Source organism: Crassostrea angulata, chromosome 4, assembly GCF_025612915.1.
Source record: "Crassostrea angulata isolate pt1a10 chromosome 4, ASM2561291v2, whole genome shotgun sequence".
In the NCBI taxonomy this organism is placed as follows: domain Eukaryota; kingdom Metazoa; phylum Mollusca; class Bivalvia; order Ostreida; family Ostreidae; genus Magallana; species Magallana angulata.
Genome location: NC_069114.1, coordinates 12199889 through 12218091, shown reverse-complemented (window position 1 = coordinate 12218091; position 18203 = coordinate 12199889). Strand labels below are relative to the sequence as shown.

General features: G+C 34.9%; 1 protein-coding gene across 9 annotated transcripts in view; it reads right to left on the bottom strand.

The window, feature by feature from the left end:
* Positions 1-18203, bottom strand: part of LOC128180022 (uncharacterized) — an 80146-nt gene that overhangs the window by 14000 nt on the left and 47943 nt on the right. For 8 of the 9 annotated variants that reach the window (XM_052847797.1, XM_052847794.1, XM_052847795.1 and 5 more), the window contains 9 exons: positions 10339-10424; positions 7431-7737; positions 5918-6826; positions 5472-5750; positions 4476-4547; positions 3882-3939; positions 3414-3595; positions 683-944; positions 92-483 (listed from right to left, as the gene is read on the bottom strand). In XM_052847797.1, the coding sequence (XP_052703757.1) occupies positions 92-483; positions 683-944; positions 3414-3595; positions 3882-3939; positions 4476-4547; positions 5472-5750; positions 5918-6826; positions 7431-7737; positions 10339-10424 (2547 nt within the window). The remainder of the gene's footprint in view (positions 1-91; positions 484-682; positions 945-3413; positions 3596-3881; positions 3940-4475; positions 4548-5471; positions 5751-5917; positions 6827-7430; positions 7738-10338; positions 10425-18203) is intronic. The other variant, XM_052847796.1, reaches the window with a different exon arrangement.

Genomic DNA, 18203 nt, shown 5'->3' with positions numbered 1-18203 from the left:
AATAACAATTTGATTTCAAAAATCAATGTCCAAATCTGTTCTCATTTACAACAAGTCAAACAAAGAGATCAAAAAGCTAAAGTTTACACACCTGCAGCGACTTCCCGATCTCGGCTATCTTCTCTTTGAGTGACATTTGAGATCTTCCAGTGGAAGCCACAGAGGTGGTTCCATGGCCGCTGTCCGGGAGACTTCCGGTGGTCTCCTCCGTCCTGATTGGTGGAGACATCATCTTGTATTCCTCCGTCATATACTGCACGTCTGGCTCCTCCTCCTCTCTGCCCCCGCGGCCATGATTGACATACGGCAGGTAGTAGGGGGCGTCGAAATTTATTGCACCATGAGTTGAGGATGGGGTCATTAGGGGCTCTGTTCCATTCACTGGACGAAATTTTCTTCTTTTTGTTGCGGGGCTGTTCCCGCTGGAATCTGTGTCATTCTGGGTAAATTGTTGACTCTCCGATTCTGAAGGGAGCGTCAAACCTGCAGTGAAACATGAAGAAATTGACAACAATTTTCAAATCTATGATTTTTAAAAATTCTAAGAATAAAGAATTTTACACAAATTTAAAATGAAATTTAATGAATGAAAATGAACTTGGGCCAATAAGGCACACATACAAAAAGAAATTTTGGACCACTGAAACTTTAGAACCTTGATGCCAAAAGCAGTTTTACGCACCGAGCACTAGCTCTTCGTTGCTACTTGGGTGGGACCGATTAGGTACACTGGAATGTAAGCTCTTGGCTTTACCCACGTGGATCCATCGCTCGGACTCTGGGGGGTGGGGAACTCGCGACTCCACCTGCCTCCAGTGAGCTTCTTCCCGTGGGGAGAGCAGCTCGTCTCTTTCGAGACAGCTGATGAACTCGTTGACCCTTCGCTGACGATCTTCCTGAGCCGTCAAGCTGTAGGGATTTTTTTCGTGTAAACCCTGTACTTCCTGCAAAACAAATAAATATTTTTAATTGCATTACTTCTTTCATCTGTCTAAAAACTCTGCCTTGATTTACATATCCTACAAAGCAATGAACAAATAGATCAGAAATACTGCACTGTACATATGTATAGCACATGTTGGCATTCATAGCAACCTGCAAATTAACGATTTAAAAGTACAGTCAAGTAACAAAATTTACCATGTAATGATTTGATTTGTACATAGTCATACAAAATTCTAAAATTTCTGTTTGCAGGCTTCCAGATTATTAATTTGATTAAACTTGACATATTGGATCATTTTCAATTTGGCTGATATAAAAGGCATATAAAATCAGTATCCAAAATTTCGCAGGAAACAATATATATTTCTTCTGCAGCTGAAACAAAATTCAATTAATTTTTTCATGTAAGCATCTACTTTTTTTCTGAAGCAGGATCGATCTCTTCACCATTTTATACTCTAGTTCTGAATTACTACATTACGCATGCAATACAGTTTAAACTAACATCTGTGATACCAGCTATAGACATTAGGATAGGGTCGGGAAACAGGAAGCATTAATTTTGAAAGAGCTCGAACATTGTAGAATGCAACTGAGAGAAAATGAAGTAATCATACTTTGGATAACTATTCAAATCAATTAACATAGCTTGATTAAGTCTCAGTCTTAAAACTGACAAATTGATTAACTGGGCCGTAAAAAAAAATTAGGTTGTAGATCACATTATCAGTTTCTCAAATATTGCATATTTTCATGTATAAAACAACAATAATTACATAAAAACTTAAACAAGGTAAGAAATCCCCAGCAAATGAATCAATGCAAATGCAAAATCCATATAAAAAAAAAAAATGTACGGTTATAGCAAATAAATGTGCATGATGAGGTTTGATTGAGGGAAAGGTTTGCAATGTATATTTGTATGTATTTGTACATAGAAAAGGAACTCGCTTTTCATATTCCAATGCCTTTATAGTTTTAAAAGTTTACCGCATATAAACTCTTTTTCTACGAAGGCCAATATGCCCTACATAGCAATTGCTTGTCTAGGAGTAATACATGCTCAGAAACCATTAAACCAGCAAGCTTTATATTATACTAGTCATAAAACAAAACCTAGGAAAGATAACTTGAAGCCAGTTGCTAATGGCCTTTGAACCCCTGCAAACTAACTACAAATTTTGAACAAGGTGCCAAGAACCAATATACTATAATAGCGGTACCTGGGAACCATCCAATCGGACGAATCTGCCCTCTGTGGTGAGGTGGAGGTGGGCGTGGCTAGTCTCCTTCTGGGGGGAGGGGATTAATTAACAGAGTTTAATGAACATGCTTAATTTATGAAGAAATGAACATGCAAGGTGTGACAGAAATTGTTGGCATTATACATATCACACGAATCAAAAGAAGAGAATTTGCATGTACGTACATGGTAAATACTCCATAATTGATTATTATTACTTATGATAAGTTTGCATTACACTGTGGGTGTGTTTTATCTTTATTTTATCTGCCAAGTTTTTCAATCAATGTGACATGTAAATATTTTCTGAATATTTCTATATTAAAAAAAACCCACTAAAATCCCCATATCCAATGAAAACCCCAGAATAGTTGCATGCCTCTGAATCACATTTGATATTGAGGTATTTTTTTAATATCAAATGAATTACTTCTAGATGCAATGCTTGTATAAATACGTCATTTTACCCGATAAAACTAGTACAATCCCTTGACCAGTGAGAGTACCTTATATAGGTCCATAACCACATGACCAGTACTAGTGACCAGTAATTCCGCCTCGCTTCTCTCCACCTTAATAAAGGTTATTGTTTAGTAGAGGAGCCTTGTTATCAGAGTGAAGGGCAAAATAAGAAAAATTACAAAAAGATATACCATATATCCATGTTAATATATATGTGCCATGATAATAAAATTTGCAAAAACTAGATGCAACCAGTATGTAAATACATGTGTATTGTATTTGCTTATTTATTTATTTTTTTAATTAAGAAGAGTCTAAAAGCAAAATATACCCAAAATTAACTGGGTATAAATTTTTTTGTTCCTTTTATGTAGAGAAAGCTTCGTAAAAATCAAGTTTAAAATAGACTATGGCAAAGATAACTCATGGATATATGGTATGTCCTCATGCAACAAACAAGTATTGAAGCATGCAAAATCCAGTCAAAAAAAACAATGTACCAGTAAATCAATATAAAGTTTAGGTTACTTTTGCTCAGCAAACAATAAAATGAAAAATTTCAAACAAGAAATGGATGACTAAAGTGAAAGAGAAGATTGTGATTGCTGGGAAAGGAAATAAAGATCACTATAAATGAGGTTTGAAAGTGCATATAATGGTTGGGAGTCACTAAACATTAACATATAACTATTTTTATAAAGCGAAATTAGTAATTAATAACTCAGTTGATTTGATTAATGGTTCCATTAAAACATGTAAGTACCTTAGAAATCATTTTCTCATTCAGAGCTCCGGCATCATTAGCCGGCTCCCGTACAGGGCGTCCAATCAAATTGGACTGACTTGACCTTTGGCTTTTGACCCTTCTCTCTGCCAGGTGACCTTTACCCTCTCTTCCCATGTGAGAGGGCAAGATATGGTCTGCAAATATTTCTGAAAAAAGATTTGAAACAATACATTTATCATTAATTTTTTGACAAAGGATTTAGACCCCGATGCATTTATTGAGGTTAAATAATAGCTACTTATTAGTTTATTTTAAACTTTAATCATATTAGATATTGTAAATAGCAAAAATCTGGAATCTAAAGAATGATCTGAATCTTAGATAAATAAATAAAAGAAACTCTAAAAGACCAAACAAAGACTAAAAACAAAACATAACCTCCGGCGAATGTTTTTTTTTTTATAGCAGCCAATAACTACGTACGTGGGCCTTCATATATATTACCTCCATTAGTGTCATGCCCCAGTGGTTTCTGCCCCTCCTCTATAAGATTTTTCAGCACCTGTAAATAGAAGAAGTCAATGGAATTAATATCAGATAAAACCCATCCATGTAAACAGAGAGAGGTAAGCAAAATTTAACTGAGATCATCATAACAAATCCCAAATAAATTCTTATTATAAACATTATGATCTAAAGATATCAAGGTATTAAAAAAATCATTGTCTACCCTATCCACCCAAATTACATTTGTTTGCATGTTAAAATTATTCATCTCAGTTTTGACAAAATCATTTACAGCAAACCAACTTTTATTAATTTTGCCTGTGATAAATTTTTGCAACATTTGCGATAGCCTCGGCGCCACAAATATTTCTCATCACAAACATATAGTCCTTGTCATATAAGTTGAATAACACCTGGAGTTTAGATAAGGCATGATCGCAAAAACTAGTCACCGCCAACCAGTTTATCTCTGGTAAATCATGAAAATAAATTTATCATGAATAAAAGTTGGTTTACAGTATAAATGACCAAATATGGCTCACAACCAAAATAAACGATTTTGATAAAGAACAGTAACTTTGGTTCACTCACCAAAATGGTTCTGTTGCTTGCATCAAGTCTGTTCCTTAGAGCCTCTATCTCACTCTCATGGCCACAAACATCCTGAGACAAAACATGATTAGAGTTACTAATAAGAGCTAGAGAGAAATCTTTTCAATAGCATCAAATCTTATGCAAACTATGGATTCAATAACATCAACAAATAGTTGAGACCAAGATACCGGTAAAGCAAAATATTAAGCAAAAATCAATAATGAATTATAATTACTGTATATTGGGAAATATTAGCCCCCATTTTATTTTGGCCCCTTTCACCCTCGTTGTCATTGGGCGAATTTAAGACTGGGACTGGGAATTTATGTCTTAAATTATCCCTCTTTAAACAAATCTACATGTGGGCGAATTCAAACAGGGCAAAACCGTTTGCAAGTGAAGAAGGGCGAAAATAACACGAGGCAAAAATAACCCTGTATATAGTATATCATTGCCACACCACACATTGGACCACACCCTCTGTTACCTCACCACACTCATTTCAGAATCATTAATGTACTCACTATCACTTCAAGCTGATAACTCAATAAAAATCATCAACATTTTACTGTTACAACACAGTCATGAAGCTGAATATAAACTTTAGTGATCTTGAAATATCATTTTGTGGTTCAAGAAAAGATTTCAGTTAGCACTGCATCTAATGATATTGGCTCATATGCATGCATAAACATGTCTCTGGTAGCAAAGGCAATATTCATTATAAACTTAATATATGTACTACCCAGTGGTAGGTGTGATACTGTATAGATGTCAAGTTTGTGTTACCATTATTACTGTAAGTTTCTATGTATATTCTAATAATCAATGGTAATTTCATAGGTCTGAGAAAACAATATGCTCAATGACATTCAATGAAAAAGAAACTGCTGAACATTCATATTTTTTAACTGACTCGCCCCATTATGAACTACAATCCCATTAATTCAATCAAGTTCAAAGTTCGTGTTTATACAGACAAGACGATCATACCTTTCCTTCCCTCAACTCCTCAATGGTATCCTGAAGATGAGCGTTGAGTTTGCCAATTTCGCGAACCTCTGTCTCGCTCTGTTCCAGAAGAGCATCCCTCGCCTGTAGACGACGGAGCTCTGCGTCCGGAAGTTTAATGAATCCAGATTCGGGATTCTGGTACTCTCGCAATCTATTGCCAAGTTGTTCATTTTGATTCTGAAGGACCACAATTCTTTTTTGACAATCTTCTAATTTGCGAGGTAGTTTTTCTCGTTGTGAAGGACTCAATTCTGTTACCTGCAAAACCAGTGTATAAGTTATATATAGGAACTTGCTTTGTTTGATTCAAACACAAATGTTGTTAAACCTTAATTGTTTTTATTTGACTAGATGGGACTAAGAAAATTTTTTCATTCAGCAGACCAAAATAATCATTCTTGGGAAAAAACATATCATTAACTTACTGTTGATCCTGACTCTAGTTGCTGAATGCGGTACTTGAGGCGATTTTCGCTGCGCTGTAGATTTCCAATCTTTTCTTTCAGCAATTCCTCGGATTCCTCCATTTGTCGCAGTTTCCCTTCCATCTCGACCTCACGAATCTTGCTCTTCTCTAGCTCCTTGTCTGTTGATTTTCCTGACGACTGAAGTGAAACATGTTCTTTGTTAAGCCTCTCCAAGTCTGTATGAAGTGAAACATTTTGCTGATCCAGAACAGCCAGTTGATTTTGAAGTTGCGCTAGATGATGGGATAGAGCTGCGTTTTCTTGCATCACATGATTCATTTGCTGCGAGAGTTCGATATTTGCGTTGTGTAAATCTGCAAGTTGCTTCTCTGCATTGGATCCCATGGTCTGCATTTCTGAAAGTCTCTTACTTAAACTGATCTCCTTGTTTTCTTGATCTTTTGTCCTCTGCAACAAACTAGACTCTGCCTTCTCCACTTCTTTCAACCTCTCTTCCAGGTACTCTGATTTCTCTGACAAGTTCAGTTTCTCTTTCTCCAAGTTCTCTAACTGTTGCCTCAATTGAGCCTCAGACATCGATAACTCCGACAAAGTCTCGTTCAAGTTTGCCGATTTTGACAACCACACCTCCTCGTCGAGCTTGTATTTCCTCACCAACTCTTTCAACCTCATTTCCAGAATCTTCAGCTCTGATATCCGATCCTCCATCTTTGCGATCTGCTCTTCCAGGTCTTCCACCTTGTTGAAGAGACCCTGCTCTGAAGCTTCCAGCTGGTTCAGCTGCTGCTTCATGTTCTTCTCGGATAACTGAAGCTCGCGGATCCGGATGTTCTGCTCGTGGATAGTGTTCTTGTCCTTCCGTGCTATCTCATGTAGTTCTTCCCGATCTTTTTCCAAGTCAGAAACCTGAAATTTACAAGTCTAACATTTTAAACAAGCAATTATAAATTCATTTATTTCCAACTACCAGTACACCTTTCTTTAAAATGAACAAAGTTTAAAATTGTTTAATTCTGAATCATTTTCATTCTAACACTTCATATTTTATGGCTTACATCTATCTAATATGATCATATCTTCATCTCTGTATGTGCCATATCATAAGGGTTTGTGGCTAAAGCCCTTTTACCATTCTAGTCCTACTAATAAAATTTCTTTTGAGATGAGGAGGGGGAGAGGCAAGGATGAGTTAGAGTTTAATTTACTCAGATGTAGTGGATCTCAGTGTTACAAATAAGGATTTCTTTTATTTTATATCCTTGAATGAACCCAAACTGTAATGCATCTACATATATAGTCATGTACAATCAAGACTGCATGAAATGCATATACTGATACAGCTCACTTGATTGAAAACATATCTCTGTCTTTTATCAGATATTGAAAGTTATGGTTAAAACCTAGTGTATTTCCTTAAACAGAAAGACCAGATTTTAATGATTAAACATAGAAAATTAATACTGAAATTTTTTTCTACATCACAACCACCATTACAGAGACTGAGACTGACCTGAGTTTTGAGGTGTTTTTCCAGCCGCTCCAATTCGGAGATTCTCTGTCGGAACACATCCTCCGGACTCTCCAGCCCTCCCTTGGATTGGACGACCTGGTCGGATTCCAGTCGGTCATTCAGTTCCCGGTTCATGGCTTCCAGCTTTGTTATCTTGGTCAGTAGCTCCGTCGGATTGTTGCGGATTTCATCATCGCCATTGTTGTTGTTAGCCAGTTTCTCTTTCAGATCCAGAATCTCCTGTTTCAGGGACTGTTCGTTCTGCTCCAATAACTCTATCTTTGATTTTCCTTCATCTCCTTTGCTCCTGTGAAAAAAGAAATTTTAAATCACTTGTTAATCCATGGTAAAATTATCATCGACTTACAAAAGATAAAAAGACAATGAAAGTTATCTCGAAGAATTAATCCAGTGGATAATGGATTCTGAATCTAGAATAAGGAATTGACCATATCCATGATCTTCACAACTAGTACAACAGTATTATCCAAGCAATGGCTATACAGCTTTCTTAGTCCAATCTCTTCAAACATCGAGAGAAGAGAATTTTAAACAATGCCCTTCTCGTCAAAACAATGGCTATAAATCCTTGCACTGTAGGTATACATGTATATACAGCAGGTCTGCCTGGATCTCAATAGGATTAAAATTCACGAACAACAGAAACAGGCTCGGATTTACCGTTTTAAATGGACGAATCTTCGGATGTATAAAGATGATTGGGAAAATAACAGTATCTTTTACACTATGCATAAGTTTGCCCCGACCGCCTCCTTCCTAATTAATCAAAATGACCACAGTAGTTATCACACATTCTGTATTGGAATGTTCTCAGTCGCAGTTTCATTAATAATTTCCATTTTATCATGCACCAATAAACGCCCTGGACGTTAGTTCAAAAAATGCCAAAAATGGTGAAAGATGATAAGAGAACAAGTCAATTGAATATGCTCTTGTTCATGCAGTTTCCATAGAAATAGCATCTCTGTTCATGAATAAGTAATGTCGATTCAAAGAATTCACAAGCTAGGCCATCTGTCTATAAAATACACATCGAATATACCGTAATCAAAACTTATCAGCTGCAATAAAAATTTGATTTATGATTTAATAAATTTTTCATAGAAATTTAAATTTTGATTGAAATTCTTGACATACTGAATGTAGACCTGAAAGATTTTGATGTTTTTTTTATTGATAAAGCCAGTATTACATTTCTGTGTATAATACTATAATTTCCCTACAAGTACTATGTAAGGTAGTCATTTAATGGAATGAATAAAACATTAGCTTGTGGGCATGTGGACAAAAGAGAACTCTGGCCAGGAAACTTGTACTAAACAGATCAATAAAGAGAGATGTGATCTTTGATGCAATGCTGATTGTGTGCTTTAGAGGCGTTGGGGGGTCCTAAATACCTGGATCAAAACACCTAGCCAAACACAAGGGGTCGTCTCAAAATGTGGTAATATTAGAAGACTGAACTATAAAAGATGGTACATATACTATGCAACTAATCATGTGCCTTAAATTGATCACTGTCCGATAAATTATTTTCAACAGATCAAATTTTTAAAAATTCACAGGTTGAAAATCAGTGCATTTTCTTCAATTTATACTATTGGATATACCTGGTATCTATATGACGTGCTTCTGTTTTTAAATTAAGTTTAAACCAAGATATTTTTTTCAGATTTGATTTTCAATAGTGCATGGTAAATAGGAGAAAATATACATTTCACCTATGCAGATTGTATAGTTGCATATTGTCATCTATATAAAACAATATCCTTAGCTTTTGCATGAATTTGTTTTTCCTATTAAACATGACTTTGAAGCAACATGAAAGGAAATAAATTTCAAAAGTTGACACAAGTAATCCTACTACATTGTATTGACATAACACCAATTCTGATTATAAACCCTCTTATAAATCACACACAAATTACTAATTTAATGACCCATCCAGAAATCCTTCATATATCAGACAGATACCCATTGTGTAACTCTGTCTAACCCTCACAACCAGGTAGAAATCCTTCCCAATCACTCACCTGTCAAATAATATTGATTACACATCCGAGATTAATCAGTAATCAATGACAAATTCACACCTCAGCTACAGGTGTTCACGGTCCGTTTGACCTACTTTTAACACAGGTCCTCCTTTATTTTTCACAGAAAAAAAAATGAATGAAAACAAACATGACCGATCTTGCCATTTGACAGTCAGTGTGACTCGGTAGTATATATCAAACATCCTTCCATTCCCCCAGTTGATAAATTCCTTACGAGTGTTTGCTCAAACAATGAGAAGAGATGATTATACACATAAGGTCTACAGCACAAGTCCTTTATGCAAACACTCATCACATATCGTATATCTCTTATTTTCCACCCATAATTTTGACAAATTCATAGAGAGGGAATTTAAATTTTGGCCATTTCAGCAATGTGATCTAGTAAATGTTTGCCGAGGCTTTCACTCCCGGGTATAATGGAGGGAGTTTAAATATGACAGCCAGAAATTGAATGTCTTTGAGGGACGCAGTCAAAAGTTAGTTTTCACTAGTAGCTTAAGCAAGCTGCAGAATTGGGTACAATTGTCGACATTCTTAAGTCAGCCTAAGGAACCTGACTAATGCTTCAATGCAATAATTTTGTTGATTGACAGAACATGTAACAATTTCATCTCCCCACCCCTACCGTTACATCAATTCCAACTTTTAAGGAGTAAAAGGCGTAACTAAATATCTAATAACAAATAGCTGTTGACTTCATTTCCAGATATCCATTGAATTAATTTATAAACCACATAACATGTAAGGAAGGTATAAGAATACCACCATTTTTTCCAAACTTGGCAGCTTTTTAGAAGACAAAAAGTTTGATCGTCATGGTAACTCACCTGAGATTCTCCTTTGATTTTGTGAGACAGTCAACACAATGAACAAGATTTTCCAAAACTTGTCCCAGCGCTGGATTCAGAACAACCTGCAATATATTACACTCTACATTAGTTGATATGTACATAATAATCATGACTCAATGGGGATAATGCCACATTTATATAAATTAAATAAATTATCAAATTTAACTATTTCATAGTACATGTATATGAACAAATTATTAAATGTAACTACGGTAACTAGTTTAATGTGAGGGATATGCAGGTAATACATTAAATAATTAAGGTCTTCCGTTTCCAACGGAAGACCTTGTACTGATTCTGTTGGAAATTCTTCATTATTATTTTTAAGGTCTTCCGTTTCCAACGGAAGACCTTGTACTGATTCTGTTGGAAATTCTTCATTATTATTTTTCTTCTTCTTTTTCTTCTAGACGTTTCTTTAAACTGTAATATCTCAATTGTTTGTCATTAGATTTTATTCAAATTTTCAGGGTTTATTGTAAATGACAATAGCTTACTATAGCAAAAAACATGGTGAAATCGCTACTTCCGGTCTTGAGTTATTCCCCTTTGAATATTTTTTTAATGGGTCTCGTGTACCTGCAAAGGCTCCGAGTAGATCCGTAGCAAGTAGTTTTCATTAACAAATCTTTAATGTAGACATCTTGAACGTTGTCCTCCTAGTTTTACATGTTTGATTAACACACGTATACTGCTTAAAAAATTACATCGAAATTTATGTTTCAAAAAATGTTAAATTTTGCTTATATCTTTGCTCAATAACGTTTTAGCTGTAAATTTTTTCTAGATACATATAGAATAAAAGTTGTGCAGAATATTAAGAGCTTTCATTTGATACCATAAAAAGGGGGCTAGCCCCTAAAATGAGGGGTCTAGATCCCTTAAAAGTCTTTGCTTCATAACTCTTAAACGGTAAATTTTTCGATATGGGCGTCGCTGCAAAATATGTTGTTTGTGACTTTATTGATCTCATAAAACTGTTTTTGTGTTCGGGTATTGCATAATATGAGGGTAAAAAGTAATACGTCTTGACCAGTACTCGCGGCAATTTTGCCAAGTTAACGAATCTCTCCCTCGCCCGCGGCCGTGAAAATCGGTCACCATGGTCGCGGCTGGGCTACCTAGCGGTCAGCGGTTATCTAATACACGAGAGTTGCGTCTCTCATAAATGAGTTTATTTAGTCGCGAACTCGAAAATTGTTTTAGTTTTGATTACACATAAAAGTTTATGGACTAAAAGATTGGATGTCAATTAAGAAATCGTTCAGTTAATTAATAAAAGCAATGTCATTCTCAATCTAAAGCAATATTAGACATAGATCAATTGTGGGTTTTAAGTTTAAAATAAAGAACTTCTGTTTGATAGAATATGGTCATTATACTGCAAACTTTTCAAATCTTCCTGGGTTCTGAGCTGTGCGTGTCTGTGCGTTGTACCTTTACGTAATCTATCCTTCGTCCACGGCCGAGAAGATCAGCCACGGCTGCACTACTAGCGGTAAGCGGTTATCTAATACACAGGATTCGCACACCGCGACGCACACTTAGATGAAGATGAACGTGTTTGAGTTTATATAGCCGTAAATACAAGAACTGTTTTAATTTTATATTATAAAAGTTTGTCCATCTTGTATTTATTTAATTAAACATTTGAGTGTAACTGAATATTAATGAAAGATATTACTCCAAATCGGAAACATAGTCAGACATAAATTAATGGTTGGTTTGTATATCTAAAAAATTTTAACCCCCCCCCCCCCCAAAAAAAAAGTGATCTGCGGTCGGCACGTGTTCTTCTACATGTACCTTATCACGCGTTCATGTTTCATATTTTGCACGGATAGAACTATATTTTATTATGTTTTCAACTATTATATAGATTAATGACGAAAATAAATGAATTTATTTTACTTGTACAGTTGATTAAGCATTGATTTAATTATACGATAGCGTACAAGGTAGTTTAAAAATCAAATCAAATTATAATCAAAGTTCCATGTTACATGTTTGCGGTAGGTGCTAGCACGATAAAAGAATGTCCTGAATTGTCCTGAATTGAGGCATTTGATGATTATTTAAAAGAATATTCACATGAGTTTTAAACAACTTAAGATTAGATTCTGTCAGTCACATATTAATCACTCTGTAGTTTTTCTACATGGTTGTTCGTTTCAATGTGGAAGCGAACTCAGTGCTGCGTTCCCCCCTCCTCCCGCCCCTCTGACAAGTGCTCGTGCTGGATTTTTTTAAATTAGCGAAAAGATATCCAGATCTGTCGAAAATCATTTTTGGTGACTTCTTCTTATGTGTAACATTTTCTCCCCAACGTGTTTCATTTTCCCACCCGTGTGTTTATTCGGTCAGTCTGTGTTAAATCATTCGCCACGTGCAACCGAAGATCTTGTGTCGCTTCAGCGCACACAACTCGGAACATATGTAATTGAGTAACAGTTGGAAGGGTTCTTTTATAAACAATAAGACTATTATTCAAAGTCAATCATCTTCACATTAAAGATGTGAAATCGTAACCAAAGAATGTGGCTAATAAATTAACCTGTTGAACACGCTAAACTTTTATGGTTATGAACATAATAATTCATAGTATATTATAATTAAAAGTTTGAAGACAAAGAAAATGTTGTCCTTGGGAAATACGACTACATTAAGCAATGCAGTCGATCACCATAGAAATCATCAAAGTATTGCAACTGTCGACGGATTTCTTATTTCTTTGAAAGACCATGATAATTCACTTGACTTGCAGACTATAATATAGCGACATATCTGTCTCCCAAAAATATATGCGCTTCTCAAAGTTACACTTAAGTGAGATAGATGTGCGTTATTGGGAATTTCATTTATTGCTAATTGTATGAAAATTGATTTAAAAAAAACAAATTTTATTTGAAGTTGTGTATTATGAGGTTGTAATGCAACTTAATTTACTTACAAGGTTAGCTACAGCCAGTGGAATATAGGTGGCTTTTATGTGAACAATGAATACCCAATATATTAAAATACAAGATAAATAGTTTCCAGAACTATAATGCTATTATGCTTGTGTATATGAAGGTTGCACCCTCATTTGTATGGCTGTAGGTGAGGAGGTATAGGTGTATCGATGTACATACAATGTTTGACTGCACATACGGATTCCGGACCATGGCTACAGACGATACCAATGATAGTCTTTTAATACATCAATGCACAGTTTGATATAGAAACTGACCAGTTTCATAACTTCTTCGAATTTCTCTAACACGGACTGTCTAATTCCTTCCCAGAATTCCAATTTACGCAAGCGCAATTGAAGTTTTTTTTTTAATTTAATTAGTCAACCCAATGACATAAAAATAAGGATTTTGCATATTATTACATCGTTGAGAGAAGTTATATTCATTTCTGTAAATAAGGTTATTTAATTCACATTACATAGCGGTGTTTCTATGAAACAGCACCATCTGGTGTAAAATTTAGATGCTTGCTTTTGCATAAATTTTCCTGCTCATCTTTTTTTTAGCGGATTATATATTATTTTAAATGTCCAAATCTATTCGTATCATTAAATAATATCAAACGACACACATTTCCCTGTAGGAAATCTCAAAGATGCCATCAATTTTGACAAATTACTAAATTTTGTCAGCACGTAACAATTTTAAACTTGCAAATAGTCTTCAAAAATTAAGAAAGATTTAAATAAACAAGTTATCTTAGAGAAAAGGTTACGTGTTTTGTAGGCGGGTTAAGTTTTTAAAAAAAACTGCAATTCCTGACATGAATCATGAGTACATACTGTTTATAACAATGCTTGCTACCCTTTGAAAATTTGACTCGCCATTAAACATCTCACTTTTTATAGAATTTTTGAAACGATTACAAAGACTGTGTTCGACAAATAGTTTTCCAAAAACATTTTCTTCCTGTCTTGTTCAAAACACATTTTATATACAGGTTTTCAATCACGACACGTTTTTATAACAAAAGCGGAACTGAAAGTTTAGTCATTATAATCGTTTGACACCATATCACATATATTTTTAACCCGCAGCAACAACGGAAGACCTACTCGTGGCTTTGCCACGAGCTCTGCTCTAGTTCTTCTTCTTTTTCTTCTAGACGTTTCTTTAAACTGTAATATCTCGCTTGTTTGTCATTAGATTTTATTCAAATTTTCAGGGTTTATTGGAAATGACAATAGCTTACTATATCACAAAATATTTCGCAATCGCTACTTCCGGTTTTGAGTTATTCCCCTTTGAATATTTTTTTAGTGGGTCTCGTGTACCTGCAAAGGCTCCGAGTTGATCCGTAGCAAGTAGTTTTAATTTACAAATCTTTAAAGTAGACATCTTGAACGTTGTCCTCCTAGTTTTACATGTTTGATTAACCCACGTTTACTTCTTAAAAAATTACATCGAAATTTATGTTTCAAAAAATGTTAAATTTTGCTTATATCTTTGCTCAATAACTTTTTAGTTGTAAATTTTTTCAAAACACATAAAGAACAAAAGTTGTGCAGAATATTAAGAGCTTTCATTTGATACCATAAAAAAGGGGCTAGCCCCTAAAATGAGGGGTCTAGATTCCTTAAAAGTCTTTGCTTCATAACTCTAAAACGGTAAATTTTTCGATATCGGCGTCGCTGCAAAAAATGTTGTTTGTGACTTAATTGATCTGATAAAACTGTTTTTGTGTTCGGGTATTGCATAATATGAGGGTAAAAAGTAATACGTGTTGACCAGTACTCGCCGCAATTTGGCCAAGTTAACGAAACTCTCCCTCGCCCGCGGCCGAGAAAATCGGTCACCATGGTCGCGGCTGGGCTACCTAGCGGTCAGCGGTTATCTAATACACAAGAGTGCGTCTCTCATATATGAGTTTATTTAGCCGCAAACTCAAGAATTGTTTTAGTTTTGATTACACATAAAAGTTTATGGACTAAACGATTAGGTGTCAATTAAGAAATCGTTCAGTTAATTAATAAAAGCAATGTCATTCTCAATCTAAAGCAATATGTGACATATATCAATTGTGGGTTTCAAGTTTAAATAAAGAAATTCTATTTGATAGAATATGGTCATTATACTGCAAACTTCTCAAATCTTCCTGGGCTCTGAGCTGTGCGTGTCTGTGCGTTGTACCTTTACGTAATCTATCCTTCGTCCACGGCCGAGGTGATCAGCCACGGCTGCACTAGCTAGCGATAAGCGGTTATCTAATACATAAGATTCGCACACCGCGACGCACACTTGATGAATATGAATGTGTTTGAGTTTATATAGCCGTAAATACAAGAACTGTTTTATTTATGTTATAAAAGTTTGTCCATCTTGTATTCATTTTATTAAAAATTTGAGTGTAAGTGAATATCAATGAACGATATTATTCCAAATCGGAAACATCGTCAGACATAAATTAATGGTTGGTTTGTATATACAAAAAATTTTAACCCCCCCCCCCCCCACACACACACACACACAAATATTAAATGATGATCATCCCTCGCACTTGGCCGAGGAGATCCAGAGCGAGTGGACAATGATCCGCGGTCGGCTCGTGTTATTCTACATGTACCTTATCACGCGTTCATGTTTCATATTTTGCACGGACAGAACTATATTTTATTATGTTTTCAACTATTATAGGTTTAAGGGGAAAAGATAAATTTATTTTACTTGTACAGTTGATTAAGCATTGATTTAATTATACGATAGCGTACAAGGTAGTTTAAAAATCAAATCAAATCAAATTATAATCAAAGTCCCATGTTACATGTTTGCGGTAGGTGCTAGCACGATAAAAGAATGTCCTGAATTGTCCTGAATTGAGGCATTTGATGATTATTTTAAAGAATATTCACATGAGTTTTAAACAAATTAAGATTAGATTCTATCGGCCACATATTAATCACTCTGTAGTTTTTTCTACATGGTTGTTCGTTTGCTGCGCCCCCCCCCCCCCCTCCTCCCGCCCCGCTGACAAGTGCTCGCGCTGGATTTTTTTTAAGTTGGCGAAAAGATATCCAGATCTGTCGAAAATCATTTTTGGTGACTTCTCCTTATGTGTAACATTTTCTCCTCAACATGTATCGTTTTCCCACTCGTTTGTTTATTCGGTCAGTCTGTGTTAATTCAATCGCCACATGCGACCGAAAATCTTGCGTCGCTTCTCAGAACATATGTAATTGAGTAACAGTTGGAAGGGTGCTTTTATAAACAATAAGACTATTGTTCGAAGTCAATCATCTTCACATTGAAGATGTGAAATCGTAACCTGAGAATGTGGCTAATAAATTAACCTGTTAAACACGCTAAACTTCTATAGTTATGAACAGAATAATTCATAATGTATTATAATTAAAAGTTTGAAGTCAAAGGAAATTTTGTTCTTGGGAAATAGGACTACATTATGCAATGCAGTCGATCGCCATAGAATTCATCAAAGTACTGCAAGTGTCGACAGATTTCCTATTTCTTTGAAAGACCATGATAATTCACTTGACTTGCAGACTATAATATAGCGACATATCTGCCTCCCAAAAATATATGCGCTTCTCAAAGTTACACTTAAGTAAGGTAGATGTGCGTTATTGGGGATTTTATTTATTGCTAATTGTATGAAAATTGATAAAAAAAACTTTAAATTGAAGTTGTGTATCATGAGGTTGTAATGCAACTTAATTTACTTACAAGGTTAGCTACAGCCAGTGGAATACTAATTTTAGCTGAACAATGAATATCTGATGTACATACAATGTATGACTGCACATACGGATTACGGACCGTGGGCAGACGATACCCATGAAAGTCCTTTAATACATCAATGCGCAGTTTGATCTAAAAACCAACCAGTTTCATAACTTCTTCGAATTTCTCTAACACGGACTGTCTAATTCCTTCCCAGAATTCCAATTTACGCAAGCGCAATTGAAGTTTTTTTTCAATCTAATTAGTCAACCCACTGACATAAAAATAAGGATTTTTCATATGATTACATTGTCGAGAAAAGTAATATTCATTTCTGTAAATAAGGTTATTAAATTCATGTTACATAGCGGTGTCTCTATGAAACAGCACCATCTGGTGTAAAATTTAGATGCTCGCTTTTGCATAAATTCTCCTGCTTATCTTTTTTTTTAGCTGATTATATAATATTTTGAATGTCCAAGTCTACTCGTATCATTAAATAATATCAGACGACACACATTTCCCTGTAGAAAAGTTCAGAAAAGCCATCAATTTTGACTTAATACTAAATTTTGTCAGCACGTAATAATTCTAAACTTGCACATAGTCTTCAGAAATTTAGAAAGATTTAAATAAAGAAGTTATCCCATAGAAAAGGTTACGTGTTTTGTAGGCGGGTTCGGTTTTTAAAAAAAATACAATTCCTGACATGAATCATGAGTACATACTGTTTATAACAATGCTTGCTACCCTTTGAAAATTTAACTCGCCATTAGACATCTCATTTTTTGAAGAATTTTTGAAACGATTACACAAACTGTGTTCGACAAATAGTTTTTCTTAAACATTTTCTTCCTTTCTTTTTCAAAACACGTTTTATATAGAGGCTTTCAATCACAACACGTTTTTATAACAAAAGCAGAACTGAAAGTTTAGTCATTATAATCGTTTGACACCATATCACATATATTTTCAACCCGCAGCAACAACGGAAGACCTACTCGTGGCTTTGCCACGAGCTCTGCTCTAGTTAATATATCTCTTATTCTGGGTTCTTTTTTTTTTTTTTTAGCTTTTTGATAAAAGATTTAAAGTTAATTAAATTGTAAAACCTCACTCCATATTATAAGAATGAGTATGGAAAACAATAAT